Raw genomic sequence first — 19042 nt, 5'->3', positions numbered from 1 at the left:
CTTTAATGAAAATCAGCGATTGTTTCGGACTCCGTTTGATAATCGGCAAAATATGATGCTCGCATCTTCGAATATTGATTGCTGCACTGACATCTTAACCGTGAGCTTAACGGCTTCTTCTGGTTCTAACGCTGGTTTATAATGGTTGCTGAATATTTGTCTCACCGATGAACGATACCTCAGAAAATACCGAGATCGAGCTGTTTCTCAGCCTCGTCTGGAACAAACTATGTCTCATGTTAAACAACAAATTCTTCTTCGCTGGCTCCCACGGTGGAAGACGAACCCGTTTGTATTGTTTAACGGCGATGATCGAGATTTTATTAATACCGGAAACCTGGCCGCTCATCTGCTGGTCCTGACCGATGCCAGGCTCAAAACGTTTGGTCTGGAATTCATTTTGCTGCCGTATGCCTCTGAACTCGATCTTGGAACTATAAATCGCTTTCCGGATCTTTGATCGGCTCCGCTTTCATATTTCGAAATATCTGTGGCGTCAACTTTCTGTAGAACTTGTACGCCGTTATGGCAGAAGCTCTGGTGATGATAAACCTTCTTATTATTGACCGGTATTATTGACCATTATTGTTTGTCATGAAGGCGTTCGAAGGCAACTTTTCATCATTGCTGTCACGCCGCTAATTTACGCAGGCGACGAAAAGCATCGGTGCGATGTAATACCCGCCGCATACCAGAAGGACTGATGGAAAGCGGATGCGCAACGTGAAGCGTATTGACGGCAACTGCTCTCGATGCTACAAAATTTACGTGAACCGTTGAAACGTGATTTTAACGCTGGATAATACTTAATCTGAAGCGATTGGCGTAACTTCGCATCGACTGATACCGCCCACTACGCCTACCTGGAAGGAAGATTATTGAAGGCGACCTGAGCGGGTGGTATGGCCTATATTTATGAAGACGTTGAAGAGCGTTGCTGATGCGTCGGCGCTGGATGCCCGTCACAAAGGCTTTGACAAATGAGCAAAGGCAGACGCTATCGACCGAACGCGATGCGTATACACTATATCTTACGTGGAAGACATTGAAGAGCGTGACTTCGACATCGTGCTGGATACCCGCTGGCCATTGAAGAAGGCGTAATTTAACGATGCATACATACGTCTATTGATGGCATTGCATCGTACTGATGCCATACCTGGAAGGTAATTTGAAGGCGACTATAACCGCATACTAATACCATGAAGAAGGCGTTGACGTGACTTCGTTATAAATCGTGCTTCGAATACCACGCCATAAATCTGCGGCGTTGACGCTGCCACGCACTACCTGGAAGGTATTGAAGGCAACCGGCGATTAGCGGATACTATATTTAGAGAATTGAAACGTTACTTCGGCACTGAATACCACGTCGGCTGATGACGAACGCGATACCATACCCTGGAAGGTTTGTGACCTGCTGCGCCTGTCTGTAGGCGTTGAAGCGTAACTGCGCACTGGATACCACGCCAACGCGGGCATTATTTCTTTGAACATCGTACTGCTATATGAACATGAATGGGCATTGAAGAATTGACTTTGGATACCACTACATCTGGTGGAGGCATTGAAGTAACTACGCATCGATAGGTACTATCTTGCCGCGCGAATGGCATTAATGCTGTGCATGCTATCTGTTGATAAATCGAGCGTTTCCGTTGAACGATCATCGATCCCTTTCTCTCCCTCTGTGAAATCTTGGTGTTGGACTCAGCTCATATCGGCCACCTATGCAAAAAAGCTGATACTTCATCTCCCGGCAATGGTTCCATCTGCCATGGAAGCAACGACTCTAGTTCTGTCACGCTTAATAGTTTGCTAATTGTCTGATGGTGGTAGCACCTCCCGAAAGCAATCGGCTTTAACGTCAGAACAACTGTAACCAATGACGATGGCTCTCCCTGCTGGCTCCGGAATCATTATTGCTCTCCAGCATTGACATACACTCGGTGATGGCACTGTACTGAAGCAGAAGATCTCGCCGCTCAACCGCTGTGTGCCAACTCAAAACCTTTGATACTAATTCGACTATATGCTGCTGCCGAACTCTCCCCGGATCTTCATCACTCAGTCTTGAGTCAAGCTCCCAAAACTCTCTTCAAGAAGCATCTGTGATCGGCTTTCGCAATACATAGAACTTGTGGCAATAGCGCTTAGGCGTCGTGTAATGCTCTTCGTATTATTATTATTATTATTGTTATCTCTGCATGAAGAAGGCATTCGAGCAACATACGTATATCACCTTACCGCAGGCGTTGAAGCGTGGCACAACGCATGTGCTTGTACCGCTTACGCCTGCGGACACTATCTTTATTATTGCTGTGCAACGCACTATATCTGCATGGAAAACGTGAAGCTGGCGTGCGGATACTGGTACATGGTAATGTTGGCACGTGCTGAATGTCACGCAACGCATCTGGTGGAGAAAGGCATTGGCGTAACTTTATGCGGCTACGCACAGAGACATTGTGGCCTGGTAATTGTGCGTGCCGCATCTTCCTGCTGTTATGAAGGCATTGGTACTGTGCATCGGCACAGACCATCCGCAAAACGACTACAGAAGCGGAACTATGCGCCACGATAACTATCTCTGCATGAAGCGTTGGTAACTGTTCATAAATCATTGCTGGACTTTCCATAATTTTTATCTTGAGGCCATTGAAGGCGTAATTTTGCTGCGCATCGGCTGATGCCACCCACTGACGGAACGTTATGCGCATCGGTTGCTGACTTACGCCACAAACGCACAGAGAAGGCATTTGGAAACGACCTGCGCCCGCTATATCACATGAAAGACGTTGAAGCGGCTTGTTATAAATCGTGCTGAATGCCACTCTGCAGCGAAGAGAAAACGGCTTTCATTGCGCAATGCACCCGCTACTGCGGTATGATGCTTTTAACCTGTTGAACGGCGCTGTACGCTCGCTATATTTATAAGGCATTGAAGGCGGCTGCTGGTGCCATCACAAAACGACGCAGAGCTGGGCAAACCGGAACCTGCGCGCGATGTGCTGATACCATGCCCATACGTAGAAGGCATTATTGGCGTAAACTGTTCACGTATACATAATTGCAGCGGCATTGGCGTATTTTAACCGCGTGAAAACCTTTGGATACCCTCCCATCTGAGGCGAAGGCATTGATTGCGCACGCGAACAGGGATACCGCCCTGAACATTGAAGGCATGACTTGCACGCGACGTACCACGCCGCTAGCGCGCAGATCAGGCGTGCAACCGCATTGCTGGATACCTATATCTGCATGAACGAAGGCGGCGTATTTTATCGTGGTTGATGCCACCCATATTTACGCCAGAAGACGTTGAAGCGACGCTGCCCTTGCCTGGAGAAAGTATTGTGGCAACCTTGCTGTGCTTTGAACGCCGATATATCTGCATGAAGGCATTGACTGCATCAATGCTGAATACTACGTCGGCAAAAACGCGGTAGACGGAAGCGACAACGCCACTCAACGGCTTCGCCATCCGGCATTGAGGCACTGTTCGCATCGGCATGGTGTACCAATAAACCGTAGAGGTATTTGGAAAGAAGCTGAAACGCATTGCGCGTGCTGCATACTATCCTTCTGCGAAGACGTTGAGCATGGCGCTATGCATCTTGGTCACCACGCCTAAATTGCCTGGAATGGCATTGATGAGCAACCAGTATTATACGTGTACTGGTGCCACCGCTATCTGGTGGAAGGCACTGGCACCGCATCGCGCCTGCCGCTACGCCGCACCAGAGGAAGATGACGACTTTATCTTTAACGGCTGCGGCCTATATCTGCATGAAAGAAGCGTGATGACTTTATGCGTCACCACTAGGTTTACGCAAAGAAGGTGACCGAGGAAAGTAACAGCTGCATCGGTGTATTCTGCGCCCTTATATCGGAAGGTGAAGCGGCCAGCATTGCGCGTGCCGAGGTCTAAACGCGAAAGGCGTGGCGTAATTTGCCCGTGGCTTCTTCGCTGGAAGACGTTGAAATGTCTGCTTCGCATCATGATCCATAAACTACGAAGGCATTAATTGCTGGATACATATATCGTGGCATTGACGCTGCGTCGTGCTTGACCACGCTGCCTGGGGAAGGTATTTGAAGGCACTTACGCGCAGTGTGCTGATACCGCATATATTTGTTATTGAGCATAAATGTGAGCATTTCCGGACGATCATGATATATGAAGATAACGGTCGGACTCAGCTTTGTTCATGAAGATATCGGCCGCCCCATGCAAAGGCTCCTTCATAGCTTCCGTACTCGCTATTGGTTCCGTACGTCGACCGTGGGCTTGTCGTTCGTCTCGGTTCTGTCGCATTTGGTTTCTTTATTGGTTTGCTGATTGATTTCTGTTGGCACTCCAGCCAGATCGGCAGCTCATCTTCTGGCTATCTTTCTCATGTTACGTCATTCTCAATTCTTCGCGGCTCGATCCATGAAGGATTGATTTCCCTTGTTTATCGGTATGTTGCTGGCATTGATCGACATTGCTATCAGATTTGATAAACGACACTGAAACCTGAGCGACGATCGGCTCTTTGATTGTTCATGATGTTAAACTCGAGCGGTCTGGAATGGGTACTGCTCGTGCTTCTTTCTGAACTTCTCTGCCGTCGGATCTTAGGCTCGTCACTCCGGTCTTGAAGTCGAAATATTCGAAATATCTGTGACGGCTTTCCTGTGCACTGACATATGTTAGCGGAAACATTCACGGTGTTATTGGTCGGGAAAATATGAACAACAATATTGTTGTTATTGTTATTATTTATCTGCATGAAGACATTCGAACGTCGACTTTAGCCGCATCGTACTGGATATCACGCCGCTAGTACGCGGAACATTGAAGCACTACTGCAGCGATACCATGCCGCTACGCCGAAGGACTGTTGGAAAACGGAACTACTGCGTACTGTGGCTTTACGTAGGCGACGTGACTTCGCATCGTGCGGACTCACCATGGCGATTTCTTAACGTGTGCTGGATATGCACTAACATCTCTGAGGGGTCGGAAGATGACTTTAACTAAATCGGTATGCCACTACCTGGAGGGTATTGAGCATCGACGTGCTGGTCTGCATCACTATCATAAAGACGTTGACGTTGCTTTGCATCGGCGGATACCCGCATCCACAAAACGACCTGAAGCGGAGGTGATGAACAGGCGGAACTATACGATAACCGTGCTATATCTGCGGAAGATGGCAACTTTGTTATCGTCGATTCGGATACTTACGCCATAATTTATCTTGAGGGAAGCCATTGACGTGATTTCTTCACGGTGCTGCGCCCACTACGTCTATTGGAGACGTTAGCGTGTCACGGCGCTTGATACCACGCCCACAAACTTTGCCTGGAAGAACCTGCTGGATGCCATCGCCGCTATCTGCATGAAGGGCGTTGACGTGACGTTCATCGATATGGTTACGCCCATAAATCTGCGGCGGGCATTGATTTTAACTTCGTATGCCACCCTATATGGAAGAAGGCATTAATGGCGCATCGGTACCCTTCGAGAACATTGAAGGCGGGCGTGCAGATATACGCTTCACTATCTTCCATGGAAGGCGATGACGTGGTTTATCGATTATGCACCGCCGCTTACCTGGAAGGTAAATGGAGACGATCTTAACGCCACTTCCTGTCTGCGGAAGGCGATTGAGCGGCGACCGTATCGATGGATACGCCACTAGTACGGAATGTTAACAAACATCGGTGCGGATGCCGCACCCGCTATGTCTTAACGTTGATGACTGTCGCATCATATGATAACGCCTGCTGGAAGGGAAGGCGTGACACCAATACCCATGAAGACATTGAACTGCGCATTAATTGCTGGATGCCATATTAGGTTATGAAGGCATTGAAGGTGACGCTGGAAAACGCTCTATGAACATGAATGGCATTGAAAGATGACTATACGACCAGTATGGATATACGCCACTTCCTCTGATTGGAGGAGGGCCGGAAGACGCTGATACGCTATGCCCGCACTGGAAATTTGTTTATTGTTTTGCATTGTTGCTGGATGCCGCATCATCTTCGTTGATGAAAATATTGACGTTTCCGTTGGTTTTGATCTCGATATCTTCCCTTCAATGAAAATGTTGATTTATTTGGTCGAGCACTTGTCTGTAGTATCGACCGCCTAATACTGAAATATAAAAGCTTTCATCTTCGAATATTGATTTCCATGACATCTTAACCGTGTTGACGATAACTGGTTCTTACTCGTATACGATGATTCGATACGGCGCGAAAATAAAGATCGAATATTCATATGCGGATTATATATAATCGACTCTCAATTCGCGATCGACGGAAGGACTTTCAACTTGTTTATCGTGTGTTCGCAACGACCCGATTCGGCTGCCTCGAAGACGATGACTGGCGCGACGATCTATAAACAAATGCGATCGGCTCTTGCTGGTTGTTCTGATGCAAACTCGAAAACGCGCGATGAATGCATAACAACATGATCGGATCTTAAAACCTAACGGATCCCGAAGCTCTTCGAAATGTCTGTGACGTCGGCACGCAGAACTGGTATATCGTTATGGCGGCAAAATGCGATGATGAATATAAGTACTCTTATTATTATTATTATTATTATTATTATTGTTATCTGCATAAGAAGGCATTCGAAACGTAACTGCTCATCGTACCAGATGCCACGCCCGCTGAACGCGGGCATTGAAGCACGCGCTGATGCCACCGCTACTGCCAGAAGGTGTTGAAGCGATGGCATGCAACGCACTGTCTGGCGTATTGGCGTAACTTTGCTCTGCAAATTGCATGAGCATTGAGCAATTTCTTGCTGAATACCACGCCAACTGAGGAAGCGAAGCGTAACGCCACGCTGATGCCGCCTGCAGAGGAAGGTATTGAGAGAAAACCTGACAGGTATGACTATGAAAGACATTGAAGCGTTACTGGCACTGAATACCCTCCGCAAACGACTACTGAAGCGGTATTGATGAAACGGAACATATATCTTTATGCCATGCTTATATCTGCATGAAAGGCATTGGCGTAACTGCGCAGCGTACCACCCACTAAACGCAGGCATTGAAAAACGCCAATTTTGCAATAGTACTGGATACCACGCCCGACCACATCAGTGGGCATTGAAGCTTCTTTCATCGTGCTGACCTGCGGCAACAGCGGTACACAAAGGAGGGTTTGAAAGCGACGCATGGCTGAATACGCGCCCGCCTGTCTACGTAAGAGAAAGGCGACGGGGAAACTTGGCAGCTCGCATCGGCTGCGGAAACCACGCCACTTGAAACACGCGGAGAAGGCATTGAAGCGTGATTTGCTCACATCGAGCGGCACCACGCCTGAAGGTATTTGAAAGCAAACCTGCTGGTATATATCTGCATGAAGGCGGTAACTTGTTCTCATCGGTATGAATACACCACTATTTTATCTTGAAGCGCCGTGAAAAGGCAATTCTTTCGCATCGTACTGCCTACATCATTGAAGGCATTAACACCATCATTACCCGATGCCACGCCCACTAAACTGCCTGGAAGGAAAATTGTTTGGAAAACGCTGGCCTGCTGATAGACGCCCACTAATACCGCCAGAAGGCATTAGCGTTGCTCATCGGTACGGATGCCACGCCAAATCGCGAGAACGTGGCATGTTCGCTGCGTATGCCACGCCCCTTATATCTTCGCGGGCATTGAAAGCGTAGCTTTACGCATCGGTACTTGATACCGCAACTACCAGAAGGAGCGACGAAGGCAACCTGAAGCGGTATTGCAGGCTGCGCTTCATGAAAGGCATTGAAGTTGCATCGGTACACCGCCCACTAAACGCAGAGGCGAAGTGATCTGCGGATACCACATACTATCTGCATGAAGGCATTGAAACGGCTCACCATATCTGACCAAGCTATACATCAGTACTGAATGCCGCGCTCATTACTGCTGAGAACGAACGATGAGCAATGATGCTCATGTCGTATGGATGCCACACCCACTGCGAGATATTTGCGCGCATCATTGCTGATGCCACGCCTGCCGAGAAGGCGTGAACGCATCGGTAGACCACCAATACCTGCAGAAGGCTTTTGAAAGGCGCTCATCGGTACGGATAACTATGAACATGAAGGCATTGAAAGGTAACGCTATACGTGTGCCGGAAGGCATTAATAACCTATGCGTATTGCAGCTACTTATGCCCTGAGGCATTGAACTGCTTTGTTTAGTGCTTGAATACCATGCTTCACTATATCTGCATGAACGAAGGCATTGAACTGCATTATTAGATGCCGCTCCCGCTACTGTAACTGGAGAAGGTATCGGTGCGTGCACTAAGTTGCGGAAGGCATTGGCGTAATTCGTGCGCGTGGTACTGAACCACCCTACACTTACCTGGGGAGGAGGAGTGACGGAAGAGCGTAAACCTGATGCTGAATGCCGCATATATCTGCATGAAGGCATTATTATACATCGGAATGATAGCGACTTACCCGAAAGGAATTCTGGTATTTCCACGCATTAACCACACCCACAACGCAACTTTGAAGAAATTGGCGTAATTTCTTCGCGTAATTGCTGGATACTTGTCTAACTGTTTCTGGTGCTGAATACCATACCCGCAAATTAGCGAAGCATTCATCGGTAATTGACACCCGACATTCTGCGTAATTCTGGTATTGGATATGGCCAATATGTAACTCGGCGCAAACTAACTGATCACCGGCGCGTACTATATCTGCCTGAAGCGTTGAAAGATGACGCAGTGCTGGATGCCATATATCTGCATGGTGCGCAGTGATATACGCCAACTACATTTGAAAACGGAGACGAGCATTGAAGCGTAACTAACAGTACTTGTGCCACGCCTGCACTTACCGTATTGAGAACGTGGCTTCACGCATTAATTAACATCCACTAAAATTGCGTGTATAAGACGTTCTGAAACGGTACAACCGTGCTGGTACCGCCGCATCTATTGATGACGAGCATTGAAGTATTTCACTAATCGAACGCATGCCTTATTCAATGCGGAAAAGCATTCGCAAACGGCTTCAACCATCGTATTGATATACGCCACTACGCCTACCCGAAGAAGGTATTGAAAACTGAGCCGCGTGAACGCTGGTTCCCCTTATACCGAAGGCATTGAAACGTAACGCTGCTGACGCGATGACTGCAGGAAGACATTGAAGCTTTAATACGGTACCAGATGCGCACCATTACCTGGCTGAAGGGCGATGATGTAACTGCGGAACGTGATTAATACGCTATGTCTACGTAAGAAGAGGCGTTATTTTATTAATATTGAATGCTGCGCTACAAACTGGAGAGTGGCGTGACTGCTTTCGCATCGGTACTACAGGTATTGAGAGAAACCTGGAAGCGCTGATGACCTTATGAAGGCATTGAAGCGTTGCTTAACGGTACTGGATACCATCACTGAAAGTGCAAATTTTCCCGCACGTGGTACTGGATGCCACTCGCTATGCCTTGCTGAAGGGCATTGAAAACGTGACTGGCATCCACTATTTGCCTTGAGGCATTGAAGTATTTAATACTGTACTATATACACCAACCACATCTGACTGTTGAGCATTGAAAGTAATTTCTCTAATCGGTGCGGAATGCCACAACTGGAGAGGCATTCGCAAACGTTGACTGCACGCATCGGTAACGCTATAGCAGCACCGCTGAAGAAGTTAACTTCTTGCCATTAATACTATCTACGTAGAGACATTGACGACTTGCTCACGTGGTAGTTACGAACATTGGCGACTTTAATATCGGTATGATGCCATACCCTTACCTGGAGAATGAAGTACGGTAGTATGGCCATCCTGAAGTTACTTGCGGATAAGGCTTCGCAAAAAAGGCGTGATTTCTCGCGTCTGATGCCGCCTGGCGAGCAATGGCTTTCTGGTAGTTTGGGATATTGCGTGCGGCGTTCTGAAAGCGTGACTTGCTCGCATCGGTGATACCCTGCGCCTTCCAGAAGGAGGGTGAAGCAGGACTGGTATATATAATCTGGAAGGCGTTGATTGAACTTTAACACGTATTGCTGTACTGCTCATTAAACTTGAACAAACGTAATTTCCTCGCATTGGTACTGGATATATCGGCTGCTCTTAACGGGAGAAAGCATTCGCTTCGCGCGATAACATGCCCTACACCAGGTGACGTGGATAATGCCATAACTTGGAGATTCTGAAGCAACTGCTCAAATCGGCGATGTCGCTGAATGCATTCGCAAGCGTAATTTGCCATACCCTGGCAACTGAAGTGATAACTGTATGCCACCTATACTTACCTGGAGGGAAACGATAATCGTAACTTCTATACATATGGAAGAAGCGTTGAAACGTAACCATTAGAACTGAATACCACCTACTTGGAGAAGGTGTTGAGAGCGTAGGCGCTCGACCGCGTGGGAGATTTATATATCTACGTAGAGAGGAGCGAACTTCTGGATGCGCACTCATAAACTTACCTGAAGATTTTACAAACGATTATTGCTGAACCTTATGCGGCAAAATGACGACTTCGCTGGTAGCACGGATGCGCTACAATGGCGAAAAGACGTTACATCGGCACTGGTTAACGACTACGCCGAAGGAAGGCGACGGTACGTGCTGGTTATACGGCATGGAAGAAGAGACGAAAACGAGCGTACTTTGGTTCGCAAAATGTTCTGTGCTGGATGCCATATACTTAACTGAAGGCGTTGACGTGTTGCGCATCAGTACTGGATACCGCGTATAATCAACTGGAGAGGAAGACATTGAGGAAAGGTAACTTAACCGATTCGATAATAGATGCCATGCCCACTATGTAAAATGGAGAAAGCAAAAGGCCTCGATTTTGCTTGAAGTGCTGGACTGCCACTATAAGAGAAGAACATTCACAAAACGTAACCGTTACGTTGTTATGATACCCATACCTACCTGGAAAGTGCTTGTCTTCCCCGCATCACTACGGATGCACAGGAAGACATTGAAGCGTAACTTGGGTCACCCTCTACCTGGAAGGTGAAGAGCGTAGTTTTCTTCACTGGCGCACAATACCACACCCTCAGTTTGCGGCCGGGGCGTTGAAGGCGTGGTTTTGTCATGTTGGTGCTGGATGCCGCACTGCGTCTGGCACGGAGGGTGTTGACGTAACATGCGTCGGTTAGCGATGCCGCACTGCGCTGCCTGGAAGACATTTCGAAACGTATCGACTTACGATGAATATACTATATCTGCATGAAGAGGGTGAAGGAACGTAACTCATGCATCACTGGTCGTATACCTGAAGGCAAAACGCTCACGAAGCCGCAACAAAAGCTGTACGGCGGTACTATACTGAAGGAAACGAAAACGTAACTTCCCACGGCACTACGGAATGCCACACCCGCTATACCGACCTGAAACGCGGCTTACTCGTGGAAACTGGATACCACGACCACTGCGTGGTATTGAAAACGTGACCTGTACGTGTACTGGTTTGCAATAGTAAGGTATTCTGAAGCGGCAGATACTAACACGGAGCATCGAGAAAAGGCTCTCACGTATTTTGTACCCATCTATAACGGAAGTGAAAAGGTAACTGCTGATAACCGTACATTGAATGAAACCATACATGTAAGTGGCAATACGGCGTACTGAAATGCAACACTACTAACTGAAAGGCATTCTGTCAATTTCATTAATTGCCATATACCTGAAAGGCATTGACGTAATTCCTGTCGTATGAATGGCTTAGAAAACGTGGCATTTAACTTTTCGCTCACAAACTGTACCCATACTTATCTAACCGGAAGGCATTGAAAATCGTAACTGCTACGTAATCTGGATACCGCTGTCTGCATGAACAAGGAGAACGAACTTCGCTGCATATTATGAATACCGCACCCACAATACTGGCTAATGAAGGCATTGAAACGTAACTTTGTACATCGTACTGCATACCTATACCCCACTATGCAAAGGCGGTGAAAACATAACTGCTGCATCGAATGCAGATGCCACGCCCTGCGTGAAGAACTGCCTGGAAAACAACTGCTGCATCGGCTGAATACTACGCAGATAACGACGGAAAACGTAACTACGCACTGGTACTGGATGCCCACTACGGAGAAAATGACGAACTGTGCTGAATACCGCACCGTCCTGCCGTGGAGAAATTCATTGAAAACGGCAACCTCTTTGCGTTGCAATAGGGAATGATGACTTGTTTATGGCTTTATGATCATTTTTACTATATCTTTCGATGATATCGTTATTTTCGGTGGAAGTACCCGCACTGGGCGGCATCGCCGTTATACGGTATGCTACTCAAAGCCATATGATAAAGCTGCGATAATGTGTCGTGCAATATAATTACATCTGGAAATGCATGTGAAATCAACTATCAATGCCATGGACGTTAATGCATGGTATTTTCGACGGCAAGTGAAACCGAACCTGTTGTAACGCTGGCGTGTTATGGTATCTTTATGTCGCCCGACGTGGCTTTACTCGGTGGTTGGTAGTTTGAACGCACCCGTTGATATTCTCATCGATGGTGAATCACCGAAACCGAACGGTTTCAGTGCTGACATTTACCAGGTAACATTGAATTGTTCTTCAGTTAAACATATTTTGTCGGAAAGAACGGTGTTTCTTAATGTTTTACGGTGAACACCGATGCTTTTAAATAGTGTAAACATTTCGTATGTCATCATTTAGTTACTTTCCTGGCGATTTAATTTGGTGCACTGCTGAAATAAGCAATAAGAAACGATAAGCCTAAACTTTAATATTCAAGGTATGTCGGAACGTATGATACCTGATAGACCAATCTTCTTTTACGGCGGATAAGTGTAGACCAGCAATGCGCAAACTGCTCAGAATTGCGGCTTGCAATACTTTGCGGTACAATTGCTTTCGGTGTCCCCGTTGCGGCAGCAATGCATAAGTAATGGTCAGCGCTGCAGTAGTTGTTCTGACGTTGTGCCGCAATATGGTACTCGATAGCATTATCCCCACCGCTTCCGACAGGTACGCAAATGTCGCAGGCCGTGATGAACACGTCTGAACGGCATCTTGTGTTTCGTATACCATGACCTTATGGGACCAACTTCAGGTGTTCGCGACCTGGTCGACGTGTAACGGAATGGCACGAACGTGATGTTATCATGACGCGGACTCAATGATACTCGTGTGAACATTCAACGGCTGATTGTTTGGCACTTTACCTGGGTTATGGTATGCTTTTAAGGTGTTTAATCTACCGCTATTACTAATGACTCTTTGACGGCACTTCCGCACTGCATATCTGGTCATACGATGTATCAACCGTTCTCGCCGAATAGTATGGCTTAAACTGTTTTGATTACCAATGAACAGATATATTGAAGATGCTGTCTGGTTATGAAGTGACGAGACCTGTTCAGCACCTGCTACCAAAACAACGTTAATGAACAACGGATGTATCTATGAACAATCACCATTATCACCGTCACTGCCGGAATTATCATCTAAGTACTGGATAGCAATGACAGTGTCTTCTTGTTTGTGCATATCGTGGTTCAGCATGCGGACATTGTGAAGCGATCGGTACAACTGTTCTTCGTTGATGGTATGTTGATGAACTGATAAATCCTCTGACTGTGTTTACTGGTCATCGTTTCTGAGCTTTCCTAAACGTATTGGTGACTTCGTCATATTGACTACGCACTCGCTGTGTTGAACATGTTTAATAAATGATTCGAAACCATAATCGATTTTTTAAAACCGATGTACCGGGTCGCCGTATTATCGATCATAATATCTTTAGATTATTGCCTATTAATTAACGTACGGTATCATCATTGAGTTTGATGATCCGTACGTCTGATTGATATTTTCCGATCGGCTCGGCTGGGCGGATGGCTGCTGATGTCAATTGTTGTATTTCGTGAATTCTCTGATTACTGAGAATAGTAGCTTAAATATATGTATGTATGTATGTATTATGTAATATGTATATGTTTATATGTTATTCCGTCGCGGATGAAAATATCATTTCTAAATACTTTGCTCGGAACCGGAAGGCATGAAGATTATATTTCAATGGTAACAAATTATTTATATATGTCATGCTACCGCCGACTTCGCGTATCTTGCAAAACATGTCTTTTGATGAAACCGAACGGACAACCAACCGGTAAATTCATTTCTGCAAAGACGAACACCGAGATACAATTTCGTTCATACATGGTTCCTCTAAACGTCATTTAAACTGTTCCGGCTTGGTTGTAATGTTTTAATAATCAGAATCGAACGATCGTCGTGAACGATAAACGACCAACCCGCCGGAAACACTATTCACCGTTCATCGAGTCGTAACGACTGGAATTTGAAGCTAACTGTTATATATTCGTTTTTTGTCGAATTTTGCGTTATACTTGCGGCTCAAAGTCAATAAATGCTGTGCGAAACGCTGTATGTTAACAATTATTGATTAATTTCCGGGAATTCTGCTGGCGACAGCTTTGTTTTGTTTAATATCCTTTTCGATTCTGTCGACGATGAAGTGAACGGCATCGTATGAACTGATGGCGAGTGCATTTCGCTTTAAAATATACTGGTCGGCATTTTACGCGATGTTTATATCTGATAGTATGTTGATGCGCATCGATTATATGTAATGCCATTCAACGTTTTTCGCCGATCGTATTTCGGCAGTTTTACGTCTGGCTGGCACCATACCATGTTTGGTTTGTAAATTGATTCAAATGCTATTCTATTCGCATATTCCATGCTGCGCCGAAGTTATTCGTGTTCTGTGTTCGCGGACGCGTTTATGTTTCACATCGTTAACTTCTGTTCGCAAGTCACCGAACACCGTCTGAAAATTGATCATAACGGGTATCACTTCCGGGGGTCGAAACTCCGGAACATCTACGGTGATGTCGGCGAAGACGAGCAATCGTTTTCTATAAGGATGCTTTCGAAGTTAATGTCGCAATGTCGATATCGTTACTGGTAATTTCCGGTGATAACGGCTTTGTTTTATGAGTTGATCTAACGGTGCTGTTTGAACTTTTCGCGATGTCGCGTTTGATAACGTTAGGCGAACGCCCGCACTTCTGTTATTTCTGACTTCTTTTACGTAATCGGTCACCGTAATATCGGGCAATAATTCGGTGATGGATATAATGGAAAGGCGTCTTCTAATCAAGTCTCGAAGATGAACTTTTATTTGGATAGGGTCTTCATCCCGGAATACTTAGTCCGCATTGTCGGTCTTATTTATACAATGTTGACAATGTGGTGTTTAATGCTTCTTTAACGGCATGTTCCCCGGTAATCGATACGATGGTCTATGACCGAGGAACGGTAATATTGCGTGGCATAGAACAATGACGCCATCAAGCGGACTATTATTATAGTATTGATTAACTGAAAATATTATCGAAATGCGTATGCGTAACTGAAACGGTAGTGTCTACCACGTTATCGGTCACGCTGAAGAATGGTGAATCTGCGTGTTTGGCTGCATCTCGCAATAATAACAATTTCGACTGAAATGAATGCGTGAATCGGCGCAAATAGAATACTGTGGCATAAATCGGCGAGTCATTGTTCACTCGTCTAATTGCCTCAATTCAGCCGGAATTTTCACCGGGTTAATGAGCTCTTTGTGGCTCAAAGATACTTGCTTTGTTGCTTAAAGATACGCCAGGGGCTATGCATAAATCTTAACTGGCCGTCAGAACTTGCGTCGTCAAAACTTGCTTTCATTTCATTTAGCTTTGGTGACGGAATCGTTTGCTTTTTGGTTTGAACGAAATTAAACCAATAAACTCATATGAAGGAATAACGAGGGCTTGTCGGCCCCATTTGAGTTAAACGCCAATGGTACGACGTATAAACACGAAATCGTGAACAGTGTTATTGAAGCTATATCGTTGCTGCAATCTACTGTCGTTATTTTGTCTTCGGTTGCTTATTTTCATAGACATTTGTCAAAAATCGATAATGTCATTAGGCACCTATTGCCCCGATGGCTCGATGTTTTACTATTCGTTTTACCTCGTCGTATCATAACAAGAACTTCAAAACGGCTGTCGCTCATAGTTTTTATGCCAATACGTATTAATACTCCTTCGATACCCAACCGTCGTTAGGTAAACGCATGTTATTTGTCATCATTAACGATGATCGGTTAATGAATTTATAACGGTATAATTAGTGTTAACATAGATGCCCGACAAGTTATTGTCTGGGTAAATACGGCTTTGAAACGCAGATCGAGATTGACGTGCTCGATCACGCTGATTGATTATGCATCTTTGGCAGCGGGGTATCGAAAGGCCAGTGTTAATGTATCAGCAGATTTGCCCAATCTGCTACTGGTGTCGTGTCTGCGCATAACAACGTCGCTTCTTTCAAGCGTGATTGATTCCCATTATTGGCTGGCTAAATTACTGTTTTAAGAAAGGCGTGCGGTATAATTGGTGCTTGATGTGGTGACCAATGAACTTCTACGCCAATACCTGAAAGATTAATCGCTTTTCATATATTGAACAGTTAAAGAAGGAGCATTCATTGGTACGATTTTATTGAATGATGGTATTCTCGTGGTGACTGTTCATAACTTTAATCTGTTTTGATTACAATATTTGCGTTTTTTTTATTCATTTGTCGTGGCATTCAACAGATTCGTTGTTTTCGTAATGGTGGCAGCTTAGTGACAATTATGATATGATATTGGCGTGGCTTACATAAAATGTCGCAGATATTACGATTCTTATAATTCGCTATGTACCGGCGAATCGTCTGCTGTGTGTAGTTTTCGAAATGCGTAATATGATAGACAAACTAATTGTATGAACGCGAATATGACACGTATGATGTCGTGAACTATGGATGGTGAAAATTTATCGAGCTTCGATAACCGCCAGAACTTATACGCAACAAATTGGGAAATCGTTATGTTAAGTTGTGTCATCTGCAAATCGAACTGTTTTGATTCAATACATATTTAACTACGGTGAAAGTGGTCTTGATTTATCTGGCGATGAAAGGCAAGCTATAATCTCATTAATTCTAACGAATTTTTATTTTAAAAAAATGGCGGCGCCCAATAGAACATCATCATCTGAAAGAACAAATGGTGACATTTTTGCCGGTTACAAATCGAAAACTGCTTTCTGCTGGTGGTAAAATATGTGTTTTATTCTGATGGCCAGTAAATTTGCATGACGGCATTATAACATAACGAATTTTAAGTGGCGGCAGTGTATAATACTTACTTACCGACCTTCGAGAAATCGTTATGTTAAAGTTGTGTCATAAGAAATGTTTATGGTCATGTCATATGCATGTTTACAGCAATGAAATAGTAGTTTTGATTCTTTAACTTCGGTGTGATCTGAACACGAAACAGATATGTTTCCTTCACAACCGCTCACAAGCCTTGTCGTGCGTGAACAAATAACATTCGGTATGTCATCGAAATCATCAAAATAATGAGCGTTATACACATTTCGTAACTGAAATCGTTCGCATATGACGATACTTAGAACGCGGAAGTTACGTAACGTGGTTTTTCGGAAGGCTGACACTAAACAAACAATTAACGCAAGTTTTAATTTGATTGTTCCGACAGCTTACAAATCTTTCGTAATAGTTAAGTGACAAAAAACGAAGTTCTTCCGTGATGAAGTATGTCATGCGTCACGCCACTTTCGACCGCTATTTCTGAAGCGTTTCATGCGGACTATTTTGTTGTTGTGTTATAACGTATTTATTACAAACCGTCCTAAGCTGCTAACTTTGCCAGACGCAGTTTCTGTAAGCGTGTCCTTCTGAACGTGAACCGGCTTTGAAGTTACAATAATTTCGGCTGCTTTTACAATGTGGTTAATATCATTGAACTGGTCAAAGATAAATACTGCCGCAGCGAGTCGCATATTAGTATGTGAATGTCACTCTGTAATTCTCCGTACACCATATAATTTGGCGTTCGGTATGTTCAAACTTCCTGCAGATGTGCAATATTTACATCCGCATTGTCAATCTGCTTATTTACCTCCGTGAGAACTGGAGAAGACATACGCAATTTACCGAATACTTTGATGTTTCTACACAATATCTGTTGCATATCGACGGCATTCTACGTTTCGGTGAAATGTGCTTCACTTGGTAGTTTTTGCTAATTCATGTAAAAGGGTGCGAAACGCCAATGGTCGTATGTGAAACTGGTACCTGCCAGTCTGCGTTGAGATCGGGATGTGCTTGAAACCGGGGCGCAAAAGGGCAAATGTGGGGTCTGACGAGTGTGCCGGGATGGTCGGTCTGTATATTTGTCCTGTTTTCACCAGTCTTGACGATGCGCTTACCGATCCTTAAGTTAATAATGATAATGTGGTATGAATTCGAGCCACATGATGGACATACCTTTAATGCTCTTGCGTCGTACTAGTCGGAAAACTGTTCTCGTATGATTTGTTTTCTCACGATGCTCTTGTGCCGTCGAAGTAGGCTGCTTTCTTCTGTTGCTCTGGGTAATGCCAAGAGGCACCAGTGTTGAAGGCCTCCATGTTCTCCGGAAATTTGTTGGTGAGTTCGACAGCGTCGAACCGCAGGAGAATACGCTTCTCTGCCAGACGACCTTACCATTGACTGTGCCGAATCACCAACTATCTGCTGCATTTTCATCTATAATCTGTGAAACATATTAATAATGATTTCATTGTTCAATAAGGACTTGAATGGGTTGTTGATACGCGGTCTGGTAGAGGTTCTTCTGAAAGCGACGCTCCCACTCGTCATTTTCCATATCAAGGGGATGGCGTGTTATCGAGGTTAAAACGAAACTGGTGCTTTGTAGTTGTTTAACATATAATATTCCGGTATGAATAAACTGGCATGGTACAACGATGCGAGGAGACTGCAATGTCAATCGCTCTTCTAAACAACATGGTTTAATAACCCGGATGCGTGAGCGAAGGACCATCTTTGACATTAATGAACATGGCTTGCCTGAAGAATCGGCTTGCCAGAAACGAAAGATGGGCCCGCAATCGGCACCCATGGCGTCCGCGATGA

At 45.1% G+C, this 19042-nt stretch overlaps 1 protein-coding gene across 1 annotated transcript in view; it reads right to left on the bottom strand.

The window, feature by feature from the left end:
• Positions 1–18534, bottom strand: part of LOC124269903 (platelet endothelial aggregation receptor 1-like) — a 71826-nt gene extending 53292 nt beyond the window's left edge. Inside the window, exons 1-2 of the mRNA XM_046704947.1 lie at positions 18452–18534; positions 10928–11176 (exon numbers count right to left, since the gene is read on the bottom strand). Of these exons, the coding sequence (XP_046560903.1) occupies positions 10928–11176; positions 18452–18534 (332 nt within the window). The remainder of the gene's footprint in view (positions 1–10927; positions 11177–18451) is intronic.
• Positions 18535–19042: the final 508 nt, after the last annotated feature.

The sequence above is a fragment of the Haliotis rubra genome, unplaced genomic scaffold, assembly GCF_003918875.1.
Source record: "Haliotis rubra isolate DU_JTF1 unplaced genomic scaffold, ASM391887v1 Scf1486, whole genome shotgun sequence".
Lineage (NCBI taxonomy): Eukaryota > Metazoa > Mollusca > Gastropoda > Lepetellida > Haliotidae > Haliotis > Haliotis rubra.
This window is presented reverse-complemented; position numbering and strand designations above follow the sequence as displayed.